At 38.9% G+C, this 24,733-nt stretch overlaps 1 protein-coding gene and 2 pseudogenes across 2 annotated transcripts in view; all 3 read left to right on the top strand.

Annotated features, from left to right (window-relative positions):
- The window catches only part of LOC146474341 (EF-hand calcium-binding domain-containing protein 7-like), a 59,233-nt pseudogene extending 56,455 nt beyond the window's left edge, over positions 1 to 2,778 (top strand). The window contains exon 15 of the transcript XR_014866199.1: positions 79 to 2,778. The product of XR_014866199.1 is annotated as an EF-hand calcium-binding domain-containing protein 7-like (transcript). The remainder of the gene's footprint in view (positions 1 to 78) is intronic.
- A 2,211-nt stretch (positions 2,779 to 4,989) lies between these two features.
- On the top strand, positions 4,990 to 5,430 carry LOC146474340 (uncharacterized). Its single transcript, XM_085117250.1, has one exon. It carries the CDS (start codon positions 4,990 to 4,992, stop codon positions 5,428 to 5,430), a length of 441 nt encoding a protein of 146 aa, XP_084973376.1.
- Positions 5,431 to 15,081: 9,651 nt separating this feature from the next.
- LOC146474339 (uncharacterized) lies at positions 15,082 to 16,699 on the top strand (annotated as a pseudogene).
- Positions 16,700 to 24,733: the final 8,034 nt, after the last annotated feature.

Raw genomic sequence — 24,733 nt, 5'->3', positions numbered from 1 at the left:
TGGTTATTGGTGTTACTGTTTCTTTTCTTGACTTATCTTCATTTTTTGTCTTCAATTTTTTTATCCTCCTTCACCAAGACTGCCCTGCACTGGACACCAGAGGGAAAGTGAAGGAAGGGCCGTCCAAAGATCACATGGCCACAGGCGGTGGAGAAAGAAATGCGACAGATGGGAAAGACCTGGAGCAGTATTTCAGTTACGGCGAAGGACTGGCAGAAGTGGAGGGATGACATTGCTGCCCTACGTGCCACCCGGTGTAATGGGTATGAGTGAGTGAGGGAATCTTTTTTATCCCTTTTTGTGGGATTGTGTGGCACAATCCATGGTATCTTAGATAAAAAATCGTGGAAAGGAGCTACCATGGAAAATGTTTGCAAATTCTTTCTCGTGCTACTGTTTATAGCAGATAGAGTAGCCTTCAATTCTGATAAACCTGTTATTCCATATTATTTCATTCAAGATTTGTTCCTTGAATTCAGGGCTACGATAGTTTATTCCTTGCCAAGCTTCTAGAGCTTCCTCGTAAAAAATTAATGGTGATTAATCAACAGAAAGATATTTTAGGTCAAAGTTACACTGGAATAAAAAGGCGACCACCTACAGGCTTTAGATATTCCATAGGAGTATATGACCAACTAACAGCAGGGGTGTTTTCATTTAACCACTTGATCCACATTACCTTGAGAGAGTTATGTAATATATCAAACACGAGGAGGAGTGTTTCATCAGATATGCAACCCCTTAGAAGTAGGTTGAAAAAACGAGGTGCAGCCGAGTTTTTTTAAACAACTTCGAGGTGTTCGGATATCTGATGAAACACACTTTCGAGTGTTTGATATGGCTTCTCAAATGATCAATAATTCTTGGAGAAATTCAAGGCTAAAGTTGGCAAAATTTTATGGTAATTAGGATCACATATCCAAACCATGGTCATGGTAGTGATTTTCTTTGTTTTCTCTTGATGAATTATTAATGAGTTTGAGAATGATTATTCCAAAATCTGGCATATCAAGTCCTGTTTTCCTCCATAGAAAATTCCTAATAACTTGGTCGACTATATTAATAAATTTAAGAGAAAATGAAAGCATAGATATATTATGAACAAGTTTAGATAATGCAAGGCTTTTTAAGATGGTTTTGCAGCCATATAATGAAAGGTTTCTAGGATACCATAAATTTGTCCAGTGTACAAGTAAAGAAAAAGAAAAAAGATAAAAATAAAGTAAAACAAATAAAAATAAAAATAGAACTAGATTGAGTAAATGCATATCGGTGTCAATAATAATAAAAGTGATCGATTTTTTTGTGATCAGTAAGCTCTCCTTTTCAAAGGTGAAATTGTTAATAAATTTGGAGAGTTGTTTTAGACAATTTTTAAACGTAGTGGCATCATTGTACTCTTTAACGCTGCTAGGGATTGAGTTCCAGATCATAGTTCCTCTGTGTCAAAGAGAAAGTCTGCCTATTTCCTTTTTGGGTCTTTCCATGTAAGCCTTTCTTCAAAGTTTTTCTAAAAAAAGACTAAATGGATACCAAGCACAAAGACAGAATTGGAAGGCCAAGCGATTCCAAAATGTGTTGTTTTGTTAAGCCCATTAGCACCTAACCACATTCCTTCAGTTTTACTCAAATTTACTTCAAGGTCAGAACACTTTAATTTGAAACTCATGCAACAATTCAAACAAGTTTTCTGCAGAAGACAGGTCTGACTCAAGGTCAGTGGTGTCACCAGCATATTGACTTAAATTCTCTGACAAAAATCTGTATTCCATGGATGTTTATGTCTTTCTGATGGCGTTATTGAGTATCTCTGCGCACAGAACAAAAAGGCACAGGAAAGTGGGAATCCTTGTTGAAGGCCTCTCTGAGGATTAAAAAATTCAGACACGTATCCATTGTTCTTCACACAACTGCAACAGTTCTACAAAACACATGTTTCCATTGTTGAATTAGAGGCCCAAAATAAAACTCTTTTTAGTGTCCTGAGTAAAAAAGCCCACTTTAGCATATCAAAAATTTTTTTGAGGCCAATAGAAAGTGTTATGCTCGGTATATTTTCAATCTCAGTGATTTTTATAAGGTTTAGGATAAGCGTGACATTTTGTCCAATATATCGGCCTTTTATGCACCCTGTCTGGTCCTCGGAGATTAATTTAAGAAGAATTGTAACAATTTTCTGGGCTATTGTCTTTTTAGCAATTTTGTAATCTGCATTTAAATAATGTAAGAGGTCTTCAATTCTCCAGATAAGATTTGTCTTTTTTATTTTTCGAAATTACTTTAATTATCCCTTGTCTCTGAGGGATGTTCATTTTATCCCGTTGGAGGGTGTAATGGAAACTCTATCATTTCTTCACCTAAAATAGGCCAAAACTATAAATAAAATTTAGCACAGAGGCTGTCGCTTCCTGGAGACTTGCGGCTTGCACATTGTTTCAATACATTATAGCATTCATCATTGGCAAGATGCCCCTCCAACTTATCTTGTTGAGATTGTTCAAGTTTTGGGAGAGTGGTACCTCCAAAAAATTGCTCAAGTGTTTCATCTGTTGTGGCGCTGTGGAGGGTAGCATAAAAATAAAAGTAAAAAAGATATTTGTGCATTCAATATTTCATCAGGATCAGTGATTTCTCCTCCACCGTTGCGTTTGAGTTTTGTGATGTGAGTTTTAGAGTGTTTGTGTTTTTCTTTATGTAAGCTCAGATCGCAGACGGTAAAGCTTAGAAATATTTTCCTTGGATCTTTAGCTTGTTCATTAAATTGTTAATCTGTTTTTGTAGTTCTTGTTCTCTATTTCTCCGATTTTTGCTTGGAAAATTGAACACAAAAAAACCTCTTACTTCCATCTTTATCAGGTCCCATTAAAGACCTTTATCATCTAAATAGCTAAGTTTGCTTTGTTTTAAAATCAGGAATTTTGTCTGTGAGCTTGGATATAAAATTTTCATCTTTTATCAATGAATTATTCAATTTCCTGAATCCTGGGCCTCGTTTAGTATATTCATTGGATTGCAAGGCGAGGAAAATTGAAAAATGTTCAAGTTCTTAGTCCCTTGAGGCTAGGTGAAGCGTTTTGCTTTCATCGAGTCACTTTGAATATTTAGACACGGTTTGTGCTCAAGAATAAGGAACATTTCATAAAGAAGACAATCAAATTTGCCAGAGCATTTCTTAAGAATGTGAAACATATTAGATGTTATTGATAAAAGTAAAACTCTTCACGTAGCCTCAAGGAACTAAGAACTTGAACTTGAACATTAATATTCTTGTTATCTGTTGAATATTATATTTTGACCTGATGATGGTGTCACGAGGACACCAAAACGTTGTATTAAATATGACTCTACCCGTAATTTTCATCATCAAATCGATAACATCATGCATGATAGGAATTCTTAAACAGGACAATCAGCTAAGTTTGTTTAGGCGTCTTGAACAAATTAGCAAGAAACAGATAAATTGTCAATGTTCGATTGAATTTCTTCGTCTCTGTCAAAGCTTCAACCTTACTCCAACATTTGCTGAAGTCAGTCACCAAGCAAAAGGAAAATGGAAACAATCGTCCAAAGATTTCAGTCAAAATGTTATTGCTGAAGAAATATGCTTGAAATGTCAACAAAACACAAGACTAACAGAGGAGGTGCACAAGATCTACAGTGATATTCGCCATTCCTATAGTACTATACGCTACTTGAGTACTCTTCACATATTAACCAAGCTACGTGAGAAGCATTAGAAAGATGTCATGTCTGGCCATGTCAAGAAACTATCCAGATTTATGCATAAAACTGTTGATGTTGATAAACATGTGAGAAACATCTCTTCTTAATTATCATTCTTTGAGAAGCTTGTGCTGTGTCATGGTTTAGATTTTGTGCTTCCGCAAGACGTTTGACCTCTTGAGATCAAGGTTAACTTTGAAAACGCTTACTGGATACTGCAATCTAAACTATCTGATAATGATAATAATAATAATAATAATAATAATAATAATAATAATAATAATAATAATAATAATAAGGCTTTATTCAATCTGATCAATGTAAACATCGATACCATGAACAGGAGATACCAGAGGTTATCCCTATCGAGGGTATCCCCTTTTAAATCAAAGCAATTGAAATCAACTCAACTAAACACAACACAAATCAAATCAAATCAAATGTTAGTTTTTGAGGAGAGGGGAAAACCGGAGTACCCCTCTCGGAGCAGAATAGAGAACCAACAAACTCAGCCCACTTATGACGCAGAGTCCAGGAATCGAACCCGGGCCACATTGGTGGAAGGCGAGTGCTCTACCACTGCGCCAACCCTGCTCCCTAAAAGGAGCTGGCTGCTAGCACTCTACGATCGATTGCATTAAACTACGCTAAGAGTAAAGGCCCAATACCGCCTAAGACTCTACTTAATACTAACTTACTAAATATGTGTGTGCGTGTGTGTGTGTGTACGTGTGCGCGGTCAAAGTTAATTATCATAAGTCCATATTGTAATTCTAATATAAGATAGCTATTTTTTAAAAGTGAGGAAGCCTGACTTTATAAGCCTCGTGGTTTCTTTCAGGTTTCCTCGCCATTTATTTTCTTTCGTCAATTTTCATTTTTTTCCATCTGTAATTTTTGTTTGTGGCAAAATAAATATTGTATTGTATTAAAGCAATCAAACGTCTGAAACAACGCAACAATATAATTGTAACAAAGCCTGACAAGGGGACCGGTGTAGTAGTGTTGGATAAATTGGAGTACTTTAAATTGCTATCTGAAGCTTCAATTAACGATACGTCTAAGTTCAGAAAACTTGACAGCGAAAGACCAAAGACAAGGGGATGACCTCCCAAGCACTACCATCCTCTCTTGGAGAAAGAGAAACTCCTCGGTAATGTCATTCGAAAGATTCTGCCTAAACCTGTAGCTGACACACTCTGTCCAACTGGTTCTAGGCTTGCTTGTCTATATGGTTTACTGAAAACACATAAACCTACGTTATTGATGAGACCGATTCTGTCAGCCACCAAGACCTACAATTATGACCTAGCAAAGTGGCTCGAAGGAAAGCTAAAGCTGTTATCCATCAATGAACATACAATCACCGATACATTCAAATTCGCAGAGGAAATACGCAATACTTCATTTAACGACAACAACATTATCGTGTCGTATGACGTAATGTCCCTCTTCACTAATGTGCCCCTTGATGAAACCATCAGTCTTCTGGCAGAAAAGGCTTTTACCAGCAACTGGTTCAATACTACATACAACCTTAATATCACAAAATCTGGCCTGATTGAGCTCCTAACCGTCGCAACGAAAGATCAGTTGTTTCAATTCAATGGCAAACTTTGCGAACAGTCAGAGGGTGTGGCTATGGGTTCTCCTCTTGGTCCTCTCATGGCTAACACCTTCATGTGTAGTCTTGAAGAACAACTTTAGCTCTGTGACAAATTACCATCATACTACAGGCGCTATGTTGATGATACCTTAACCGCCATGAAGGATGAAGTGTCTGCCTATTCTTTCCTACATGTTTTGAATGACCTCCACCCATCGATCAGCTTTACTATGAAACTGCCAACTGAGAACAAGCTCCCTTTCTTAGGCATGGTCTTAAAAAAAGACAGTCAGAACATTACAACAAGTGTATACGTGAAACCTACTAACACTGGCCTATTGTTACATTACAATAGTCATTTTGATAATCGTTACAAGAAATCCTTAATTATTACCATGCTAGACCGAGCTTTTAAGCTATCATCTAACTGGTCATTATTTCATGAAGAGTGTATCCGTCTCAAGACCTTATTCCTACAGTTGGCATATCCTGAACACCTTATTCATTCTATGATCTCCAATGCTATTACATCCAAACAAACACCAGCTCCTCCACGCAAATCTATACCTGACCTGCAATCAGTACGAATCGTTCTTCCATTCAAGGAACAAAAATCAGCTGACTCTGTGCGCAAACAGTTGAAGGATCTTGGTAAGCTGTTAAACATTGACTTATGCCCAGTCTTCATTTCTCAAAGAGTTGGAGAAGATCTCAAACATAAAGAAAACAAGCCGGCGTTGATCAACGAACAATCAGTTGTTTACAAATTTGAATGTGGCTGGTGTGATGCCAGCTATGTTGCTTACACGCGTCAGCATCTTTACCAGCGAATCGATGAGCATAAAAGATCTGGATCAATATTTAATCACAGCCAAAGTCAACATCCATCAAGAACAATAACATCTAATATGTTTTACATTCTTAAGAAATGCTCTGGCAAATTTGATTGTCTTCTTTACGAAATGTTCCTTATTCTTGAGCACAAACCGTGTCTAAATATTCAAAGTGACTCGATAAAAGCAAAACTCTTCACCTGCTCAAGGGACTAAGGACTTGAACTTGAACATTAATATTCTTATAATCTGTTGAATATTATATTTTGACCTGATGATGGTGTCATAGGGACACCGAAACGTTGTCTTAAATATGATTCTACCCGTAATTTTCATCATCAAATTATTAATTTTATTTTCTTAATCACTGTTTTCTTTGTGTCCACTGAATTTCTGCCTGTTTTATCTAGCACTGTCAGGGCGCAAATAAAATTGCCACCCATTATAATTTGCTTATCAGTGTAAAATCAAAGTGTATTGCCTAGCTTTGTACAGAAATCTTTTGTTGCAAAATGTCATAAGGAGCATAAACATTACATAATCTCAACTAGCAAAGATCTCCCATTTTTGTCCGCAACTATGCTGGCAGTCCTGGGTTAAAAAGAATCATTACACCTTTAGAGTGACTGGAACCATGATTGTATCAAATTTTGTCACCTTGTTCAGATTTGTTCCACATCTTTTGTAGAATGTCTCTTGCAGAAATACAACGTCAGTCTTGCTATTACGTGCCAACGAAAACCTGCCTCCTCTTACACACTTGATTCGAGCTTCTTGCGTTTCAACGCAATAAAGATAATTTGAATGGTAAGGGAGATTATTGTCGCACTGCAGAGAGATATTTGCAGTGGTATGAAATTGCAAGTTATTTAAAAGGTAAAGCTTTGAACAAATGGTGAATAAAACAAAAACACAAAGACATGAAAAAACTACAAACACAAACACACATCTAAAGGCTCCTAATCCTAGCTCAAAAACCTGGTGAAACCAACAATGGTAAAAAAATGTCAACCAGAAAAGGAGCCATGCTACTTTACTAAGTAAAGGAAGGCGAACAAGCTGAAAAAACTGCAGTGTAAATTTAATGTGTCCTCAAACATAACTGTGCAAGGGTTCGCAAAGCTAACTAGCAAACAATTTATAAATGAAAAAGAAAAACAGCCAAACTAAGCTGGACATTATCTTGGTATAGAGTGGAAGCTTCTGGGTGTTGGGCCCATGATAAACCTGGCCATTAATTATTAATTTATCCACATCGAATGAAGCTTTCTTCTTGTCCTGTGTAAGAGGCAGTAGTGCTTTCCTAATTTCTTCTACCTCTCTTGGGTAGTCATCTGCCACACCAAGTTCTCAGTCAATATATATAAGTCCTTTGTCTTTGAAAAAACTCAATTTTGCAATAATGGGGTGGCGCTTGATTTGCAAATCATCGCTGGTTTGTCACGTCTAAATGTGACTTCCTCGTTCAAATTCAAAGTTGTCAATTTCTTTTTGGCTCGTCTTAAGCCGATTTTAAAGGAGTTCTTTTACCACCTTCTCTGTTTCCAGGTAGCTACCATCTTTTTTGGTCTCTTGTACATTGAAGAACTTTATGTTGTTCCTTCTGGAGTGGACTTCAAGCCAAATACTGCGAATTTTATGTAATTCAAGTTCTTGTCTTGTTTCCTTCAATAGATCATTAGTGTTCTTCTGATCTTCAGCGAGTGTATTGTGCAACACCTTCATCGTTGACACCTCTTGTGATGAAGATTTAAGAGAAATCCGTAGCTTCTCATTTTCTTCTTTGAGTTCTTCAATCATAGGATGAATTTCTACAAGCTTATTAATCTTACTTATCATATCTTCTTAGCAACTGCTGACAAGGAGCGATTCGGAATCGTCGCCATCTTGCATTTCAGCAATAAGTGAGGCATTGGATTCTTCCTTCATTTGTGAAGTCGCTTCTCTCTTTTGTTTTCATTCTGGTTCTCCCTGCAAGTTCTTCAAAGTTTCGCTTTCATCAGTCATTACTTGTAGGGCTTTGCAAGCTTCAAATGTCTTCCTATTCTGACATTTTAACAGAGCAACAAAGGACACATCAGCTTCAGTCCAGTGCACAGCGGTATTTGGTTTTCTTGGTAACAGAGGTAACAAAGGAGCTGTGACAGATTAAAGAATGTGTGACCTCAGACTACAAGTAAATATGTTGAATTTGACAGAGATTTTTGCGGGTTCAGTAACTCATCCGGAAAGAATGCTATCTTCTATCATGACATTGGGTTCTGTGCTCGTTGTTGGTTTTGTTTTGAAAATACTTTGTGACGTGCTTCAGTGTGTCAGTTCCAAAAAAAAGTGTCAGTTCAATTACGTGAAAAACTTGTATCAGTAATGACCTTGTGTATGGATTGTATCATTTACTAGCATTGTTTGAGTGAAAATCAGTGAAAGTACATGTATCAGTTCTTTAAGAGAAATTTGTATCTATTCTATTCATGGAAACCAAAGGCTCTCAAGAGTTCAGAAGGCGAAGTTTATCCACTGGACTGCTGTGGCTTGTGGAGAGAGAGGCCCACAACCTGTCCCGGAGGCAAGAAAGGCTGAAGCCTGGATGACCAAATTCTGCGCTGAGACCCCCAAGTGCGCCGAAGCAAGTGAAGGTTCAACTACCGGTACTCCCGAAACAGCTGTCTGCGAAACTGGCGTTTCCACAGCAGGTACAGGGGCTTGTTCTGCCACCAAAGGGAGTTTGACCGCTTGTACGATGGATGCGAGAAACTGCAGAGACATCTCTGAAGCAACCAACGGGCCAGAAGTGGATGTGGAAGCAGAATTTGAAGAAACGCCATTAACTGAAGAAGTAACAGGAGCGCCAGAGATCGCCGAAGAATCACTGCGAGACATATTAAAGGAAAGTGAACACTAAATGATCTGCAAAGATTGGCACTAAATGATCCGCAATGATCAGCAGAGCAAAGCAACTGCAAATGTGAGCAACGTCAACCCGCCCCTGCAATCACACCAAGGCCAAAGGTCACCCTGCAGGTCACGTAGACGTGGGGGGAGAACCGCTGACCGCATTGGCTCGAGGTTAACTTTGCCTAAATAACATATTTAGCCACATTTAAATTACATGACTTCTCATTCGTCCAAATATGGTAAACAGTCATCCCCTAGTATAATCACAAAACATGTATTTTTGGAATCTATTTAATGACACAACAAGAGTTCCCACTCAATATAAAGGATAGTCTTTACTCTTACCACTTAAAAATGGGAGAGACATGACAACTTCCCAACATTGAGCCAAAAGATTATATAAAATACCTGGGAGCTTATATCGATAAACATCTCAGCTGGCAACCACAGATACAACTTATAAATAACAAAATAGCAAAAAAAAAATGCTGGAATTCTCACTAAAATAGTTATTACTGGGATTTTAATATGCTGAAACAAATATAATGTGCTTTGATATGTTCTTATTCAAGCTATGTCATCATTGCCTGGGGCTGTGCCAGCAATACTAGACTAAATTGTCTTCGTATTAAGCAGAATAGGTTTCTCAGTAGCATCTTCTTTGTACATGCTAGAGAGAGTGCTGGTCTCTATTATAAGCTCTTAGGAATTCTTTAATTAGACAATATATATAAATTAAGAACATGCTGCCTTGCACATAAGATTAAGAATGAAACTGATCAATAGCATTCCAGATATCTTCCTTGATGTTCTGACTCCAGCATCTAAAATACACAATTATAATACTAGATTTGCTAGTAAACTCTATTTTCTCAACCCTAAAAGTATCCACTAATTTAGGTTAGACGTCCTTTAAATATTGTGGTTCAAAGATTTGGGAAACTGTGTCCCTTGGTCTTAAATGTGTCCCCTACAATAAATTTAAAAAAGAATGGAAAAACCACCTTTTGATCAATCAATCTTGATTTTACTGCTGCTTTGCTTGATTTCATTACTGATTTAATGTGAATTTATGCTGCCATTTACTTGGCCGTGATGTCCAACTAGATTGCTCTTGCTACTTGCACGCACATGAACCATCTCTCTTTCTGGCTTAATGTTACTCCTTTGTTATTTCTTTCTTCTATTTATATAAATTGTGTGTAAATGTTCGGTATAGTGGCAATAAAGAATTGGGTTGAATTAAATCCTGCAATGGGAAAATAATTTGTACATGTGCAATTGTAAAAGAAACTCTATTTAGTATAAAAACGTGCTTTGTTCGACTATTCCAAGCAAAACTGTTCAATGCGGCTATCATTTAAATTGACTGAATTCTAAGTCAATAATCTAAACTTGCAAAAGGTGCAAGTTTTCATTGTAATCTAGTGATACTGAATCTCCCGGTAAATTCCCATAGTGGTACATGCAAGCGTGCAGCGTGCATACATACATACATACATACATACATACATACATACATACATACATACATACATACATACATACATACATACATACATACATACATACATACATACATACATACATACATACATACATACATACATACATACATACATACATACATACATACATACATACATACATACATACATACATACATACATACATACATACATACATACATACATACATACATACATACATACATACATACATACATACATACATACATACATACATACATACATACATACATACATACATACATACATACATACATACATACATAAAAACAAACAAGCAAACAAATATACATAATCTTTATTTAAACACGATGGTTTTCAAAGCTGTAAGCTTGTGGGGTGGTGTTTTTACACCTAAACTAATGTGATCTACGTTACTTTAGAATATTTCAGGTATAGCGAATACAACGGTTAATAGTAGACAAAATTCCATTGTCTGTAATATGTGGTAGATGCAGACATAAAGTCAAACTTAAAATCTTTAAAATAATTCTCAGTGCTAAACTGCTTCCTTTAAAGTTCAGGGGTGCTGCTGCCTCCTTGGTGGTGGAGTTAGATATGGTAAATATGCAGCTTGCAACTATCAATTTATTGATGAATGCGGGAGAAAGATGCATGAAAAGAAGCATGCGAGTTGCTCAAGGCCTCCAAAGAGCATTTTTCTTTCTTTTTAGTAAACTCATCACCAATAGGTGAGTGTAGGGAAGGTGCTTGAAAGTTCTGTGGAAGCTGCAAGCAAGTGTGGAAGGCAGCCATGACACTGTGAGCGGCAACTATCAGGCACTGTCATACTGAATCCTCAGTGGGAAGAGTGAAATTCTTGCCAATACTCACCTTAAAGGGAGGGGACAGAAAAGAGCAATAGTTTTTCCAACACTGTACATGTAGAACAATGCAAGCAAAATGGCTTGATGTCAACAGGGGAGCTGTAAATTTACTGAGGGCCTGAGAAAACCGTTAGGCCACCCGTCATAATTTAATGAAGAAACTGCTGGCCAGCATTGTCTCAAGTTTAACCTTGCTGTAATTACATTTAGCCCCATTTAAACTTGACACCAATAGATGAGTGTAGGGAAGGTGGCTGAAAGTTCTGCGGGAGCCACAAGCAAACATGGAAGGTAACCATGACAGCTGTGAACAGCCCAATTAGAACTCCAAGTTGCTTGAAGAACAAAGGGCACGTGAACAGGGTGGTACTGGACCAAGTCCCTCCAAACCTTTAAGTACCAACCCTCAACACCCTTATCATAAACAAAGAGGAGCTACTCACCACCTGCGATGACTAGGAAGCCTACAACCCCATTTAGGAATGTTGATTTAACAAGGATGGATTTGGATGGCATCCAGATATACAATTGATGGGTGTTGTTGGACCAGTGACCTAATGCCTGAATCGGGTGGTCAGGAGCTCCATTGTGAGCTGCTTCAGTTGCTGCCCCAATGTGAATGCTATGGCTTGAGAAATGAAGTGACAAGGCCAACTCCATGATTAGATGTAAAACCTCTTTTTGCCCAAGTACCCTCAAAGCTTACAGGTATTGAGATTACACTTTGATCAGAATCATTGTCCTTTTGGTCAAGTTCTTTCACCTCAGTTTGATTTTGCTCCAGTTCTTCATTAATCTCGATGCCATTCTGCTTATATAACTCATCCTCATAGGCAGCCCAAGCAGTAGGGGGCACAGGGGCAGGCATGTTCAGGATTTCGCATATTGCAGCTATACCCTCTCTACCAAGGCCCACTTTATTTCCTGCAAATACTGACCTGCGGTTTACATCCTTTCCCTGCTGAAGAACTGTGACATCTGACAGGAATCACATTGTACAAAGAGTGTACTACACAGTCCAAAACATTTCAGAGGATCCTCAAAAATCTGCACTACACCTAAAATCATTAGAACACAGATATTAATGTTGTACACTAAATATTGTGTGTAGGCCATCAGTTAGGCTAAAGTAATGGTATTCAGTACATAGAGATAAACAATTCATGTATAAATAATAACCTGAACAACTTCCATTGAAGGCATGAATCCGCTGGTACATATTTATTAGACTCTCAATGTCCACTAAACGGTAGCCTTCCGCTCTCTTTGCTTCCTTTGCATAATATGCTTCTTTGGAGTCTGGCTCAATATCCTTTATCTTTTATTTGGACGACGATAAGGGGAGAGCTTTCGCTGAACAGTCCGAACAATCACTTTCACTACCAACATCGCAGTCTCCAACAAGCAGTACTCGTAATCACACAATGGCCAAGGGTGAAATTCAGTGGAAATGAACATGTGTGCTTGCCTGCAGAGTAACTAGGCATTTGTGAGCATGGAAAGGAAAGACAAGCGGAATGGACTTTTCAAATATATGGAATGGGGTGTTGGAACTTATTTTGAGGGAAAAAAGCGTCGCCAAAATCTATTGTTGTCATGTCCATTGCCATAGCAATGGAACAACATTCTGGAGTAGGCCTCACAAAGTGGCTTTTTTGAGCGAGGAGTGAAGAAATAGGGAAAAAATACTGGGAGAGTGATAACGAAGAGTTGTAGTGTGTTTTGAGGCCAATGAAAAAAATTCATATTTAACCAACTTGACCAAAGTTTGACTGTAATCCCACCTTAAGCTTATCGTGTTCTTGAGAGACCAGCAGCTTTGACGCTTGGCAGACCTGGGAAGATAGTATTTCGTCATAGCTGGGTATCAATCTGCTCTCTAGCTAGCTTAAGGTCGCACTTTGGTATCATCACATTGGCAGAGTGCCTTGTACAAATCAATGTCGTGTTTCTGTAACCTAATGCTCAGGGGCTTTACGATTGATAAGCACTTCATAGCATTAACTCAATACCGCACTGTACTGGTTTTTGAACAGTCGTTCATGGGAGATGGCTTCAAGTGTCATGACGATAGAAGGAAACATGTCAAAAAATACCTTGTATGCTTCATGCTGTTTGACCCATCTTGTATGGCAAAGACTCAACAGCATTGTTTTCTTTTCATTGGGAGCCTCCTTTTCTATAACTTTGTCCAAAAGTTGGTTTCGTTTAGGGTGGAACCGTCCCCTGGGTACGCCCCTGCTGCTTGGGGAAGAAGTTGTTGGACATTCAAAGAAGGGGAAAAACATATGCTTTGCAAAGACAATATTTTACTTTTTGAAAGCTAATAAGTAAGGCTTGTGTACTGCCATTGTTGTGCAAAGGGCATCGTTGTGGGGATGGCGAAGGTATGCAAGTACCTTTTCAATCTAGGGTTTAAAGGAAGGGTAAAATTTATCAGTGTGCTGCAGCAAGAACTTCAAACATTCAGCTAAGGAACTTTGAGACCCTTGACTGTAACAATGGCATTTTACATGTAGTTTCTTGTTACTTCAATGACAGATCTGTCACTTCCTTTGTAATAAAAATGCATGAAAACACCTTCCCCGGAACTTGTCAATTGCATCCAAGTGTGTATATAGCCAAAACGGTTTTGTTATTTCCTGGATTTTCAAAGTTTGAGAAATTGAATTTAAATAATTTTTGAGGGGAAGAAAGAACTAGTGCAAAATATCGAGAGTTTCGAAAATTTAAGGGTTCGAAAAATTGGGTAACAGTGTCTAACCGAAGTAAATCCAAGGAAAACCACTTTTGGTTCAAAGAATTGGGAGTTTCTTAAAAAAAGTTAGTATTTGGAAAATCAGGATTCCTCTGTCCTCTGTACATATTCTTTTTGACGAGGCAGGGCAGCACATGGCAACCAAAAGGCTGGTGTGCATCTGCCCTAAAGCTCCTATCTAAATGCTAAAAATAAAGTTATTTAAAGTGTATATGAAATAAAAAACAAGTTTGACTTATGTGTTTGTTTATATCCTCATTAATCGAAATATCTGGTTTTAAACTAACTAAAGCTCTTTAATGGGGTATTTTGCTCGCCTCAAAGTTCGAAATTGACGCTTCAAAGTGTCTCCATCTTGTGCTCGGTCAAAGCGATCAGATTTCACCGGATATGACGTAGCCAGTGGTTCAGAAAGCACGAAAGCACATTCGATAGAACAAGTACATGTATTCAGAAAGCACGAAAGCACGAGTATTATGGCGCAGAAGAACGCAAAGAAAGGGGGAAAGAACTATTGCTCGGCTGGTGGCCCCGGTGGAATAAACTGCGATAACAAGACAGGGACACCGCACATCACAATGCATTACTTTCCGTCGGACGAGAAGTTACGTGCAAAGTGGACACGTATTGTGCGGAAAGATTTCGTCCCGAAGAAGTCCTCATGTTTGTGTTCGGCTCATTTCAATGAGAGCTGTTTTATAAACAGTGTAAAAAGGAAAGAAGATAGGCCTGCGCGACTCCCACTCGCGTGTTTTTAGCCATGTTCAGTTATAGTTTTGCTATAACGAGTATGTCTTTCAGGGAAAGCCCTCTCTTGTATGAGCGGTGCTCCCTGTAAATTTTCTTTTAGCGCTGTATTTTCTTCTTATTAAATACCATTTATGGTTTGGAGGATTTGAGTGATAGTCAGGCCTGGTTCAAACGTCGCGCCATCGTCGTGTCGAACTCAATTGAATTGAGTTCGACTTCAGCGCGACCGTGGTTCGACAGCTGATTCAAACGTTGCACCAAATTCAAACTTATGCCTTCGCGCTAGACCACAATCCCTATCGTTCTAACAAAAACAAAGATGGCGGATCGCGAGCAAAGGCTGGCTTTCCAACGCAAAAAAGTCCTTTTACTTCGAATTCTGGCGGCCTCGAGAAGAAGGAGAATGTTAACCCAACAAGCTCTATTTTGCTATCGTCAACAGAGATGGAAGCTAATGCGTGTGCTTTTCCTCGTCATTTGTATTCTCGTCAATTCTCAAAACGCTATTGGAGAAGTTCTGCGATCCTGTCGTCGGCTGCCGCGAAATTCTGGCTGGTGGCAAAAGGTATGGAACACGTACTCAGATTCAAGGTTTAAAAAGCTCTTCCGTGTATCCAAGGGTACGTTCCGGGTCATTCTTGGTCGTATCAGTCATGATTTGGTCCGCGATACCGTTTGCGAAGAGCCAATTTCTCCTGAATGTCGCCTGGCAATCTGTCTCTTTCGTTTGGCCAGAGGAGATTATATGTACACAATTGCAGAAATGGCCGGTATTGGCGTCTCAACAGTCTGCACTATTGTCAAGGAAGTTTGTGAGTCTATAGTTAGGAACTTATGGCAGGACACCGTACAGGGACATTTTCCATCAAACGAAGCAGAGGTCAAAGAAAAAATGCTTGACATGGAACAACTGTGGCAATTCCCATGTGCCTGGGGCGCTGTCGATGGTTGTCATCTTCCTATCAAATGCCCTGTTGGAGGCATGGATTTTTGCAAGGAGTATTACAACTTTAAAAATTTTTATTCTATTATTTTAATGGGTATGGTTGATGCACACTATCGTTTCATATGGGCGAGCTGCGGCTACCCTGGAAACTCCCACGATTCAACAGTATTTAAATCCACTAAATTGTGGGAAGATCTCACTGGGGGTAACATAATTCCTAATATAGGGAAAGATGTAGGAGGTGTGACCGTACCCCCACTCATCTTGGGGGACTCGGCTTTTCCATCTCAACCGTGGCTCATGAAGCCATTTACCAATGCTGTACTCACACCTGTGCAAAGTAATTTCAACTACCGCCTAAGTAGGGCACGCATGGTGGTTGAATGTGCTTATGGTCAGTTAAAGGGCCGGTGGAGAGTGTTAATGCGTAAAAGTGAAAGCAGCCCTATGGAAGTGAGAAGTGCTTGTTTAGCTTGTGTTGTATTGCACAATATCTGCATCGCACAGGGAGATACCCTCTCTAGGAAACTGGATCCAACAATTGATCCTATCTCAAATCAGACAAGAGATAGAGCAACTATTCGAAGTTTGCTGAGGATGACCCAGTGTCACAGGATTCCAGACACATCATGAAGCTAGTCGTGTCAGAAACAGCTTAGCACAAAAATTATGGATGGAAAAGGAAGGGCATGGAGTTGTGTAAGGTCTTTATTCAACAACTTGTTGTTGAATGGGACAAATAGTGGGATGAATTATTCATGTCGCACTCAGCAGTGCTTTAACAGGCAAGGTCATTTTTTTTAGTGATTCTTGCCAGTTGTGTTCAAGGTTATAATCTAAAAAAATGACATCAAACGTTCCAGCAGGTGTTTTAAAACATGTCTTGCAGACTGAATGCAGAATAATCTGAGAAGGCCTAGGCTTTACTCAATTATTTCAAGGGTAGAATGATGGTAAAGCTCTACTCAATTCATCAAATGTTGTTACCTTTGGGACCGTGGTTATTATCTGCAATATAAAGGACCATTATAGTATAACATGTGAAACTAGTACTACATGTATCTCGTGAATGTAAAATTTTATTTGGCTATTGATATTACCAGTGTCAGTCATCAAAAAGTGTGCTGGTGATTATATCACCAAGTACATTTTTACTTTATGTATATTATATCATTAACGTCTTCAAATCTAAACAATGATGGACTGTGAGGTTGATACATACACATGTTGCAATTTATTTAATTTAAACAATGTCAAAGGGGCCATAAATATTAACTTCGCAGGAACAATGGTGAGGGTGACAGGTCATGCAGAAGAATGCTTTCAATGGGTACCCATGTGCCAAGAAAATTGAAACTTAAAGGGGTCATGGCTACAATATTATAACTATTGTATCTCTGCCAAAGTGCATGAAGCATTAGTTGCAAAACCCTGAATTCTCTCAGCCAAAATCCCCCATCCCCATTCTCCAATTCCCTTTCTAGTGTTCCTTTTAAGTGGAGGGAGGTGTGAGATTCCACTTGCTCCCCTCTTCCATAATGAATGGTACCTTGAAAGAAAACAAAAGTGTTCAAGTAATCTCATAACGAGAAACAATAAACTGTTTTTTTAAAGACTAAAATATTCGTAATTGTCTTCTGAAGAGTTAATGTTTTGAGCTTCATAATGAGGACCACTGTATCTTGCGAAGTTGGAGTCATTTTGAGCTTGGTAAGTATTTGGGCTTTCATAACAAGGACTCTTGCTCCTGTTTACATGACCTGGGTACTGAGAACTGCTACTGTGATTATACGTGTAGTTTGGAGGAGGAGTGGCAATAGGTTGAGGAGCCATCATCATTTGCAGTACTCTCATTTCATGTTGTCTAGCCCTTTCGTTCTCCTCCTTTAAAAATTCAAGGAAATCTTTTGTAGGGTCCTTCTGTATAACCTGCTTCATTGTTTCTATTGCCTCCACGACTGGATCGACTTTCGCCCTTTTCTTTCCTCTTTTCACAGGTACATATTGAGAATTAGGAGAACCATCGCCTTTGCTCTCAGCCGGACTCTCCTGTGCATTTGTTTTCTCTGAATCCGTTTCTGTGTCTTGCTGGGTTTCATCCTTGCTGCTTGAACTTGAACTCGAAGGCTCCAACGCCATTTCGGGTTTACAGGAGTCACGAGTTTTCACGAAACTGTAAAGTTGTTGAAACCAATCACCGAACTTCTTTTCCTCTTGGAACCTTTTGATGACGGTCGCTGTTTTTTATGGTTAAAGCGGCCTTTTTGCATTCAGCGACACACTTTTTGAATTTGTTCCTTATTTGAGAAACACTCAAGGAGAAGTCTTCACCGCTGCTTGCAAGTCACTCCTGAAGCTCCTTAAGAACCTGATCGTAAATTGCACTGTTCCGTCCACGCGTCGTATTTCTGAAAATGAGGTTTTTTCGAAGATACTCGCTGGAACAAATGATGTCGACCATGTCGGTTATATGGCTTTCATTCCACACAGCTTTCCTTCCCCTCCGCTTCGCCTTCGATGAAGCTTGTTTCGGGGCACTAGAACACTCTGAACTTTCACCAGTTTCTGCGTCTGATTCAACAAAGCTCTCTGTTTCGGATTCACCGCTTCCACTTACAACTTCCTCCAAAGAATTTGCATCGATACTGTGAGCGAAGTTTCTCCTCCAACTTGCCGCCATTTTTTTCCAAACACCTCACGTAGTCTACGCATGCGGTTACCGCAAGTCCGCCGTTGCAGGCGCTGTTATAATGTATGAACTCGACATCATAATTTATTAATACATTATCACAAATGCATGCATTCAGTTCGGCACAAGTTAAGCGCGACGTTTGAATCGATGTCGCGCCAGAGTCAATAGCGCGACGTTGGCTCGACAAGCTCGTCGAACTCAATTACTTGGCTCGACAGTTGATTCAAACGTCGCGCTACAGTCGTGCTAACGTTGAACCCAATTCCATAAATTGAGTTCGACACGACGATGGCGCGACGTTTGAACCGGGCCTCACTGAACAAAGCCATGTGCTTAAATGTCGCATGTTTTGGGTTTTGATCTCAAAGGTCATTTCTGGGTTTTTTTGTTCTATCTATTTGACCTCTTTTTGTTTCTGTGTAGCGACTGTCGTTCTTATGCCGTTTGTGGCAATTGGTTCAGGCTTCGTATGGCTCATTTCAGTGTGTCTTGCGACAGTATAGCCTCTCTTTTTATCTTTGTAAGGATAGGATTTGAACCGTGTAATAATCATTATCATTATCAGCAGCTTTTGTATTGCCTGGGCACGGCTATTTGCTTTTGTGGCAAAATGTTGTGTTACTTATCACGATTATTTGTCTCTTGATCATTTCTTTAGCATTGTAGCTTCTTTAAAAGCTGTACAATGCGTTAATTTGAGGGCTAAAGGCCGCTTTAGTTCAGTACGGCTGTGTTTTTTCAGGTTTTTGTTATTGCTCCGCTCAGCTCCTCTCTGTAACTGTGAGGTTTGCGGTGTTTATGTTGCGGGACCTTAGTATTTTCCTCCTGTGTTTTGATTACGCCTTAGACTGATTACTGAGGCAATTCTTCTGCGTTGCTCTGGCTAGGGGCTGCTACGAGGCCTTCAGCCGTTAGTAAATTCTGTGGCATATTAGGCAATGGTCAGGCAAGACCGTGGTTTCGATCCTAATCTTGTGGATCTCTTCAGTTGCCGATTCCTGAGAAATGATAGAGATGAGTTCTCGGTATCATTTCAAATAAACGCGCTCTTTTCTTAGGACTTATATTCGTTGGAAGGATCGAAAATCCCTCGGGGAATTCGAAAATTCTCTCGGGGAAAGACCATCTTGATCCTCCTCGGTGTCTTCCTCCTCATCACTACTGTGAGCAAGCGGCTCACCTCCGACTACTTCCATTTCATCGGATGACTCGGTGCTGTTGGATGTTTCTTGGCTCGAAACGGACTCAGCAGAGGATAGCGTACCATCACTTTCAGACATATTTTCAAAAGCTGTATAGTATTCACTTTATCGTGGTCTGAACTGAGCACGCAAAGATACTTTCGAGCAGGCGATAGCAGAAAACAAAGCGTAAACAGAGCCATGAAACCACTGGCTACGTCACCAGAGCTAAACTCGTTACCAGTCTCCGGAGACACCACTTTGGGCATTTTAGTCACTTTGAACAGCCAAAACACGGTTTTTTACATTTTTAGCACTATTCTTTTTTGTGCGTTTCGGAATAAGGGTATAACCACCTACCAATTCATGAAAAAAAAATTTTTAGTTCATATGCACTTTAAAAGTTTATACAGTTAATTGTTAAAACATTTAAAAAGATAGAATAAAACAATATGATTAAAAGGACGATATCAATATTTATAAGAAATAATAGGACCGCTGTACCTTCCAACACATTATTAACCTTGTAAAGCCTTTGAAAATCTCCTGCTTCTTCTGGCAATGAAGGTTTCTTTTCAGGGACGATTTTGGGGGTTTCTTTTGTCACATTCAGGCTGCTTGGTGGGTTTTCCTGCTTGTTTCTTCTTCAATGGATGATTTGGTGCTGAGATTCTAATTCAGAAAATTTAAGGCTCTAATTGTACTTTGCTCAAGCGATCCTCGCTTTTTTATTCAGGATCTCACTATAGGCAGTAAATGATTGCTCCACATCATAAGATCCAATAGTCGTAGTGTAGTAAGATGCCAGCTTGAACAGTTCAGGCAGGGTGCTTGCCTTTGCCTTCCAGAACAAAGTCAGGTCAAAGTTTCCATCTTTACTTTGTTTGACACCAAGAAGGGCAAGGTGTTTTACATACATTTTCCACTCGTTCTTTGGAACTTCTTCAATACCGGGGATGCTGTCAATTAAGCTGAGGTCATGCTCCACGTGAATTATATTTCGCGGATCAAGCACTTGAACTTGTTCCAGGAACTTCGAAGCTGGCTGTGCCCCATCCACAACATATTTGGACAGTTTCGAATGGGCAGCAGTAAAGGCTGAACTGAACAAGAAGACTAGCTCTTTCCTTTCATTACAGGTGACAGTGTGCTCTCCTTCAACACCTTTTTCTTCCAATTTTCTTTTTACATTTAGAAAGTACAGGAGTTGTTCCATCTTTCCATGGATCTGAGTGACATGAAAATAATTCAGGTATGCCATGAGGGTGAGCGCTTTCACTTTGAGGAATGCCAGCTGGGCCTGCAGCCTCTTCATAAAACTTTCATCTGCATTCATTTCTTCCAATCCTAGAAATTCCTCAGCACAATCTGTCAAGTTGTTTTCTGAAAGTTTGTCAATATTTGCCTTGAGCTTGGGACAATATAAATATAAATCATTAGAACACAAACATTAATGTCGTACCCTAAATATTATGTGTAGACCATCAGTTAGGCTAAAGAAATGGTATTCAGTACATATAGGTAAACAATTCATGTATTGATAATAACCTGAACAACTTCCATTGAATGCATGAATCTGCTGGCACATATCTGTTAAACTCTCGAGGTCCATCAAACGGTAACCTTCCGCTCTCTTTGCTTCCTTCACATAATATTCTTCTTCGGAGTCTGACTCAATGTCCTTTATCTTTCGTTTGGACTATGTTACGGGGAGAGCAGTGTGAACAATCACTTTCACCACCAACATTGCAGTCTCCAACAAAGGTGATTTTGTCCATTTCGGTGTCCCAAGAAAACCTGAGCGTTTTTTTTTCTTTATGTCGTTTTGCAACACCTATTTCGATTCCAAAGGGTTTCCTTTAACATTTTCAAGCAGAATCTGCAATCACAGCGGGAAACACACTTCCGGTCAGTATTCCAAGAAACGCGGTTGCTCAGCTTAAGATGGCGGATAACCATGGTAGGACCACAGGAAGGAATTAAATTTCACTTGAGGTATAAATTAATGTATTTTTATGTTATTTTATTTTTTTGTACTTACACTTGGAAATTTTGGGGGTCTTCGTTTTCGAGTTTTCGGGGTCTTAGGGCCTTCGTTTTCGAGACACCCTTTCCCATGGCCCCCTTTGGTATCTTGGTTGATTGCAGTTTCGGCCCCTTTTTCGGGAAGATGTTACTGTTCGTATTCTATGAGACTTTGTGGCTTAAAATAATAATATACATGCACATGTCAATGACACTTGAAAGTTCCTTGCTCTTGTCTAGAGTATAATACTATAAAAGGGCCATTGTATCTTATGAGAAAAGATAACCCTAACACTGGTTGATGGTTTTTGTATTCTTAGGAACTTGCAAAAGTATAATCAAACAAATTATGATACAAGTATAATATATTGCTTGGAATATCATAGTGGTGAGGCAAATGAAGACCTAAGATCATTTTTGAAAGTGCATATATGAAGTGATTATTTGTGAACTGCAAAGTAATTTAAGGTTGAATGAATGAAAGCCATAATCTCATGAGGCCAGAACAATACTTTTCTGGCTTAAATCTACAAAATAGCTAATAACTGCCAAGTGGGCTTTTTGAAGGTATAAATTATAAATTTATTGTTAAATTATTTGAAAAATGAATAGTTAAATAACAAATAGGAAACAATATCATAGAAAACAAAGATAATAAATGTAAACAGCAATAGATGCTGCAATCCACAACTTAAGGGTTTTGTGTTGTCACCATTTATTTCAGGCTTGTTGTCAACAACACCATCCAAAGAGGCAAAAACAGGTTGACAGTATGATGAAAGAGAGTTAAACAAGATTTTAAAAAGAAACAAATCAGTGAATTTTTCTGCATAAAAATGCTAGTTTATGTGATTCCTTCTAACAATTTCACCAAGTGTAGACCTGTACAACAACTGCAAAACAAGACCTGAAGAACAATTCCAAGGGGCACTCCAGACATTAAGTGAGAATAACAGTAACTGGTACTAACTGTTCATGAAAACAAATTGACTTCAATTAATTATGATTGGAACTACATTGAGGGCTTATTGTTAAGTTGTAGGTAGGTGAGGATGGGGAACCTTTGTTGTAGTGGTTGGCTTATTCTGCTTGCCGTGCCCGTGTCTCTTTAACTACTTCAGCAATTCTTTGGTAGAAGGAGGTTGTGTTTTACACTGTCAGCCTTACAACAGCTGGGCTGGACTGGTATCCATTGATTCAGTGGGAGTGTTTGTAGGGCCAGGACTGTTAGGTAGATGTCTCCCTTGGATTCCTTTGCCTTTTACCGGAGTTGTTAGAATCGTTTATTGTGTTAAATCAAGCTATCATATTACATGTATCATATAACATCATTACATCAGCAATTAATTCAGTACATATGTAGTAGTCATGTAATTCTTATCCCTTGACGTATGGTTTTGAAAGCTGCTGATAAAACAAGATGTTAAAGAGCAACAGCGCTTCAATCTACTGGCAGTAGTCCCAAAGATGTCATCCTATACTTTCACATGGCTCAATCCTGGAACAATGTCACTGTACATGTAACTGTTTTAACTGTCTTAGATTTGAATGAATAGAGTTGAAAAAAGTGCATAAATTATAGAAAGGTATTTAAATTGGACCAATGAAAAAAATTAATATATTTAACCAATTTGACTGTAATCCCGCCTTGACTCTGAAGATGACTTCAGCTCAGGCTGTCGAAACATCAGTCAAAGTCACCCCAAACAGTCCTTCTCAAGACTACATTTACCCCGATGATCATAATTTACATACTTGTGACATGACTCCTGTTTTCAAACCTTTTACAGTGTTTCTCTAATCTCAACTTCTTTTTGTTGCATCACTGCCAATACTTGCAAGTCTCTGAGTTACACCAAACACTTTCCTGTATTTCTCATGCTGGGATAAAACCTTTGTTTCATGTGGGTTTTCCTTGTCAACAGTGATGGAAGCAGAACCATCAGCATCATCATACTGACACTTTTCTTCGAGCACAGAACATTTGCCAGTGGGTGGTGTGAAGATATGGTGAGAGATTAAATAGTACTCCTTAGTCCACCTTCTGTAACAGAGTCTCAGCGTACTGAGAATAATTAAGTTCTTTTCTCAAGGCCAAGATATGTCTACATGGTAGTTTCATTGATGAGGCAAAATCACAGTGACAGCTGTTTGGCGACACAGTGAGAGTCCCTTTGCTAGTGTTAATAGTATATTGACCAGGAGAAGATGTTGATTTCTCAAAATGTCTAGCTTTACTTGAGAGAGGCAGCTGTTGTGAGATGCGTTTGAGAGCAAATGGTGTCAAGTGATCAAAGTAATCAAGTTCAACCGGCCCAAAATTGTGAAGACTGACTGCTCTCTTCTGGAAGACTGTTGTTGTCTGATGGTTTCTTTCCATGCACAATGAAGATAAAAAGGTTTGCAGGAGCTCAAGGAATTCTAGGAGCTTCGAATGTCTGGATGCCACATATTTGGACTTGTGATAAATGCTCTCTAGCCGATTGTTGATTGAATTGAAGAAATTTGTGAATCGTTTTTTTATGCCTTCCACCCATGTTCATGAATTAGATGCCAGTTTTCATTAAAATAATTTTTGACTGCTGTGAATCTTGTTGACAAGAGCTGTTGACATATACATCTTCACTTTTGGGGTATGCAAAAGACTGAAACAGTTCAATAACTTGCATTCTTTCATCACTTGATATGCTCATTTTTTCAGTTGTTACCTCTACGAAAACTTTCCATTGTTTGAAAGAGACAGATCATTAGTCCTGCTTGCGGGAGTTTAACACTTGCACTCTGTAGTGTCCTTGTCTTCCATGATGCAATTGATTGAATTCCATGTGGGATTATGTTGTTTGAAGTATAGCATCATCTGTTTGATAGTGTCTTGTTGTTCATCAGCTACCAACATCAGTCCCACTATTTCACTCTCCCCGTTGTCATTTACTACCGTCATAACATAAAGACAGGCGCAGGTCATTGA

The sequence above is a fragment of the Pavona decussata genome, unplaced genomic scaffold, assembly GCF_977016875.1.
Source record: "Pavona decussata unplaced genomic scaffold, jaPavDecu1.1 SCAFFOLD_90, whole genome shotgun sequence".
NCBI classification, from domain to species: Eukaryota; Metazoa; Cnidaria; class Anthozoa; order Scleractinia; family Agariciidae; genus Pavona; species Pavona decussata.
Note: the sequence above shows the minus strand (reverse complement) of the source record. Positions and strands in the feature narration are given on the sequence as shown.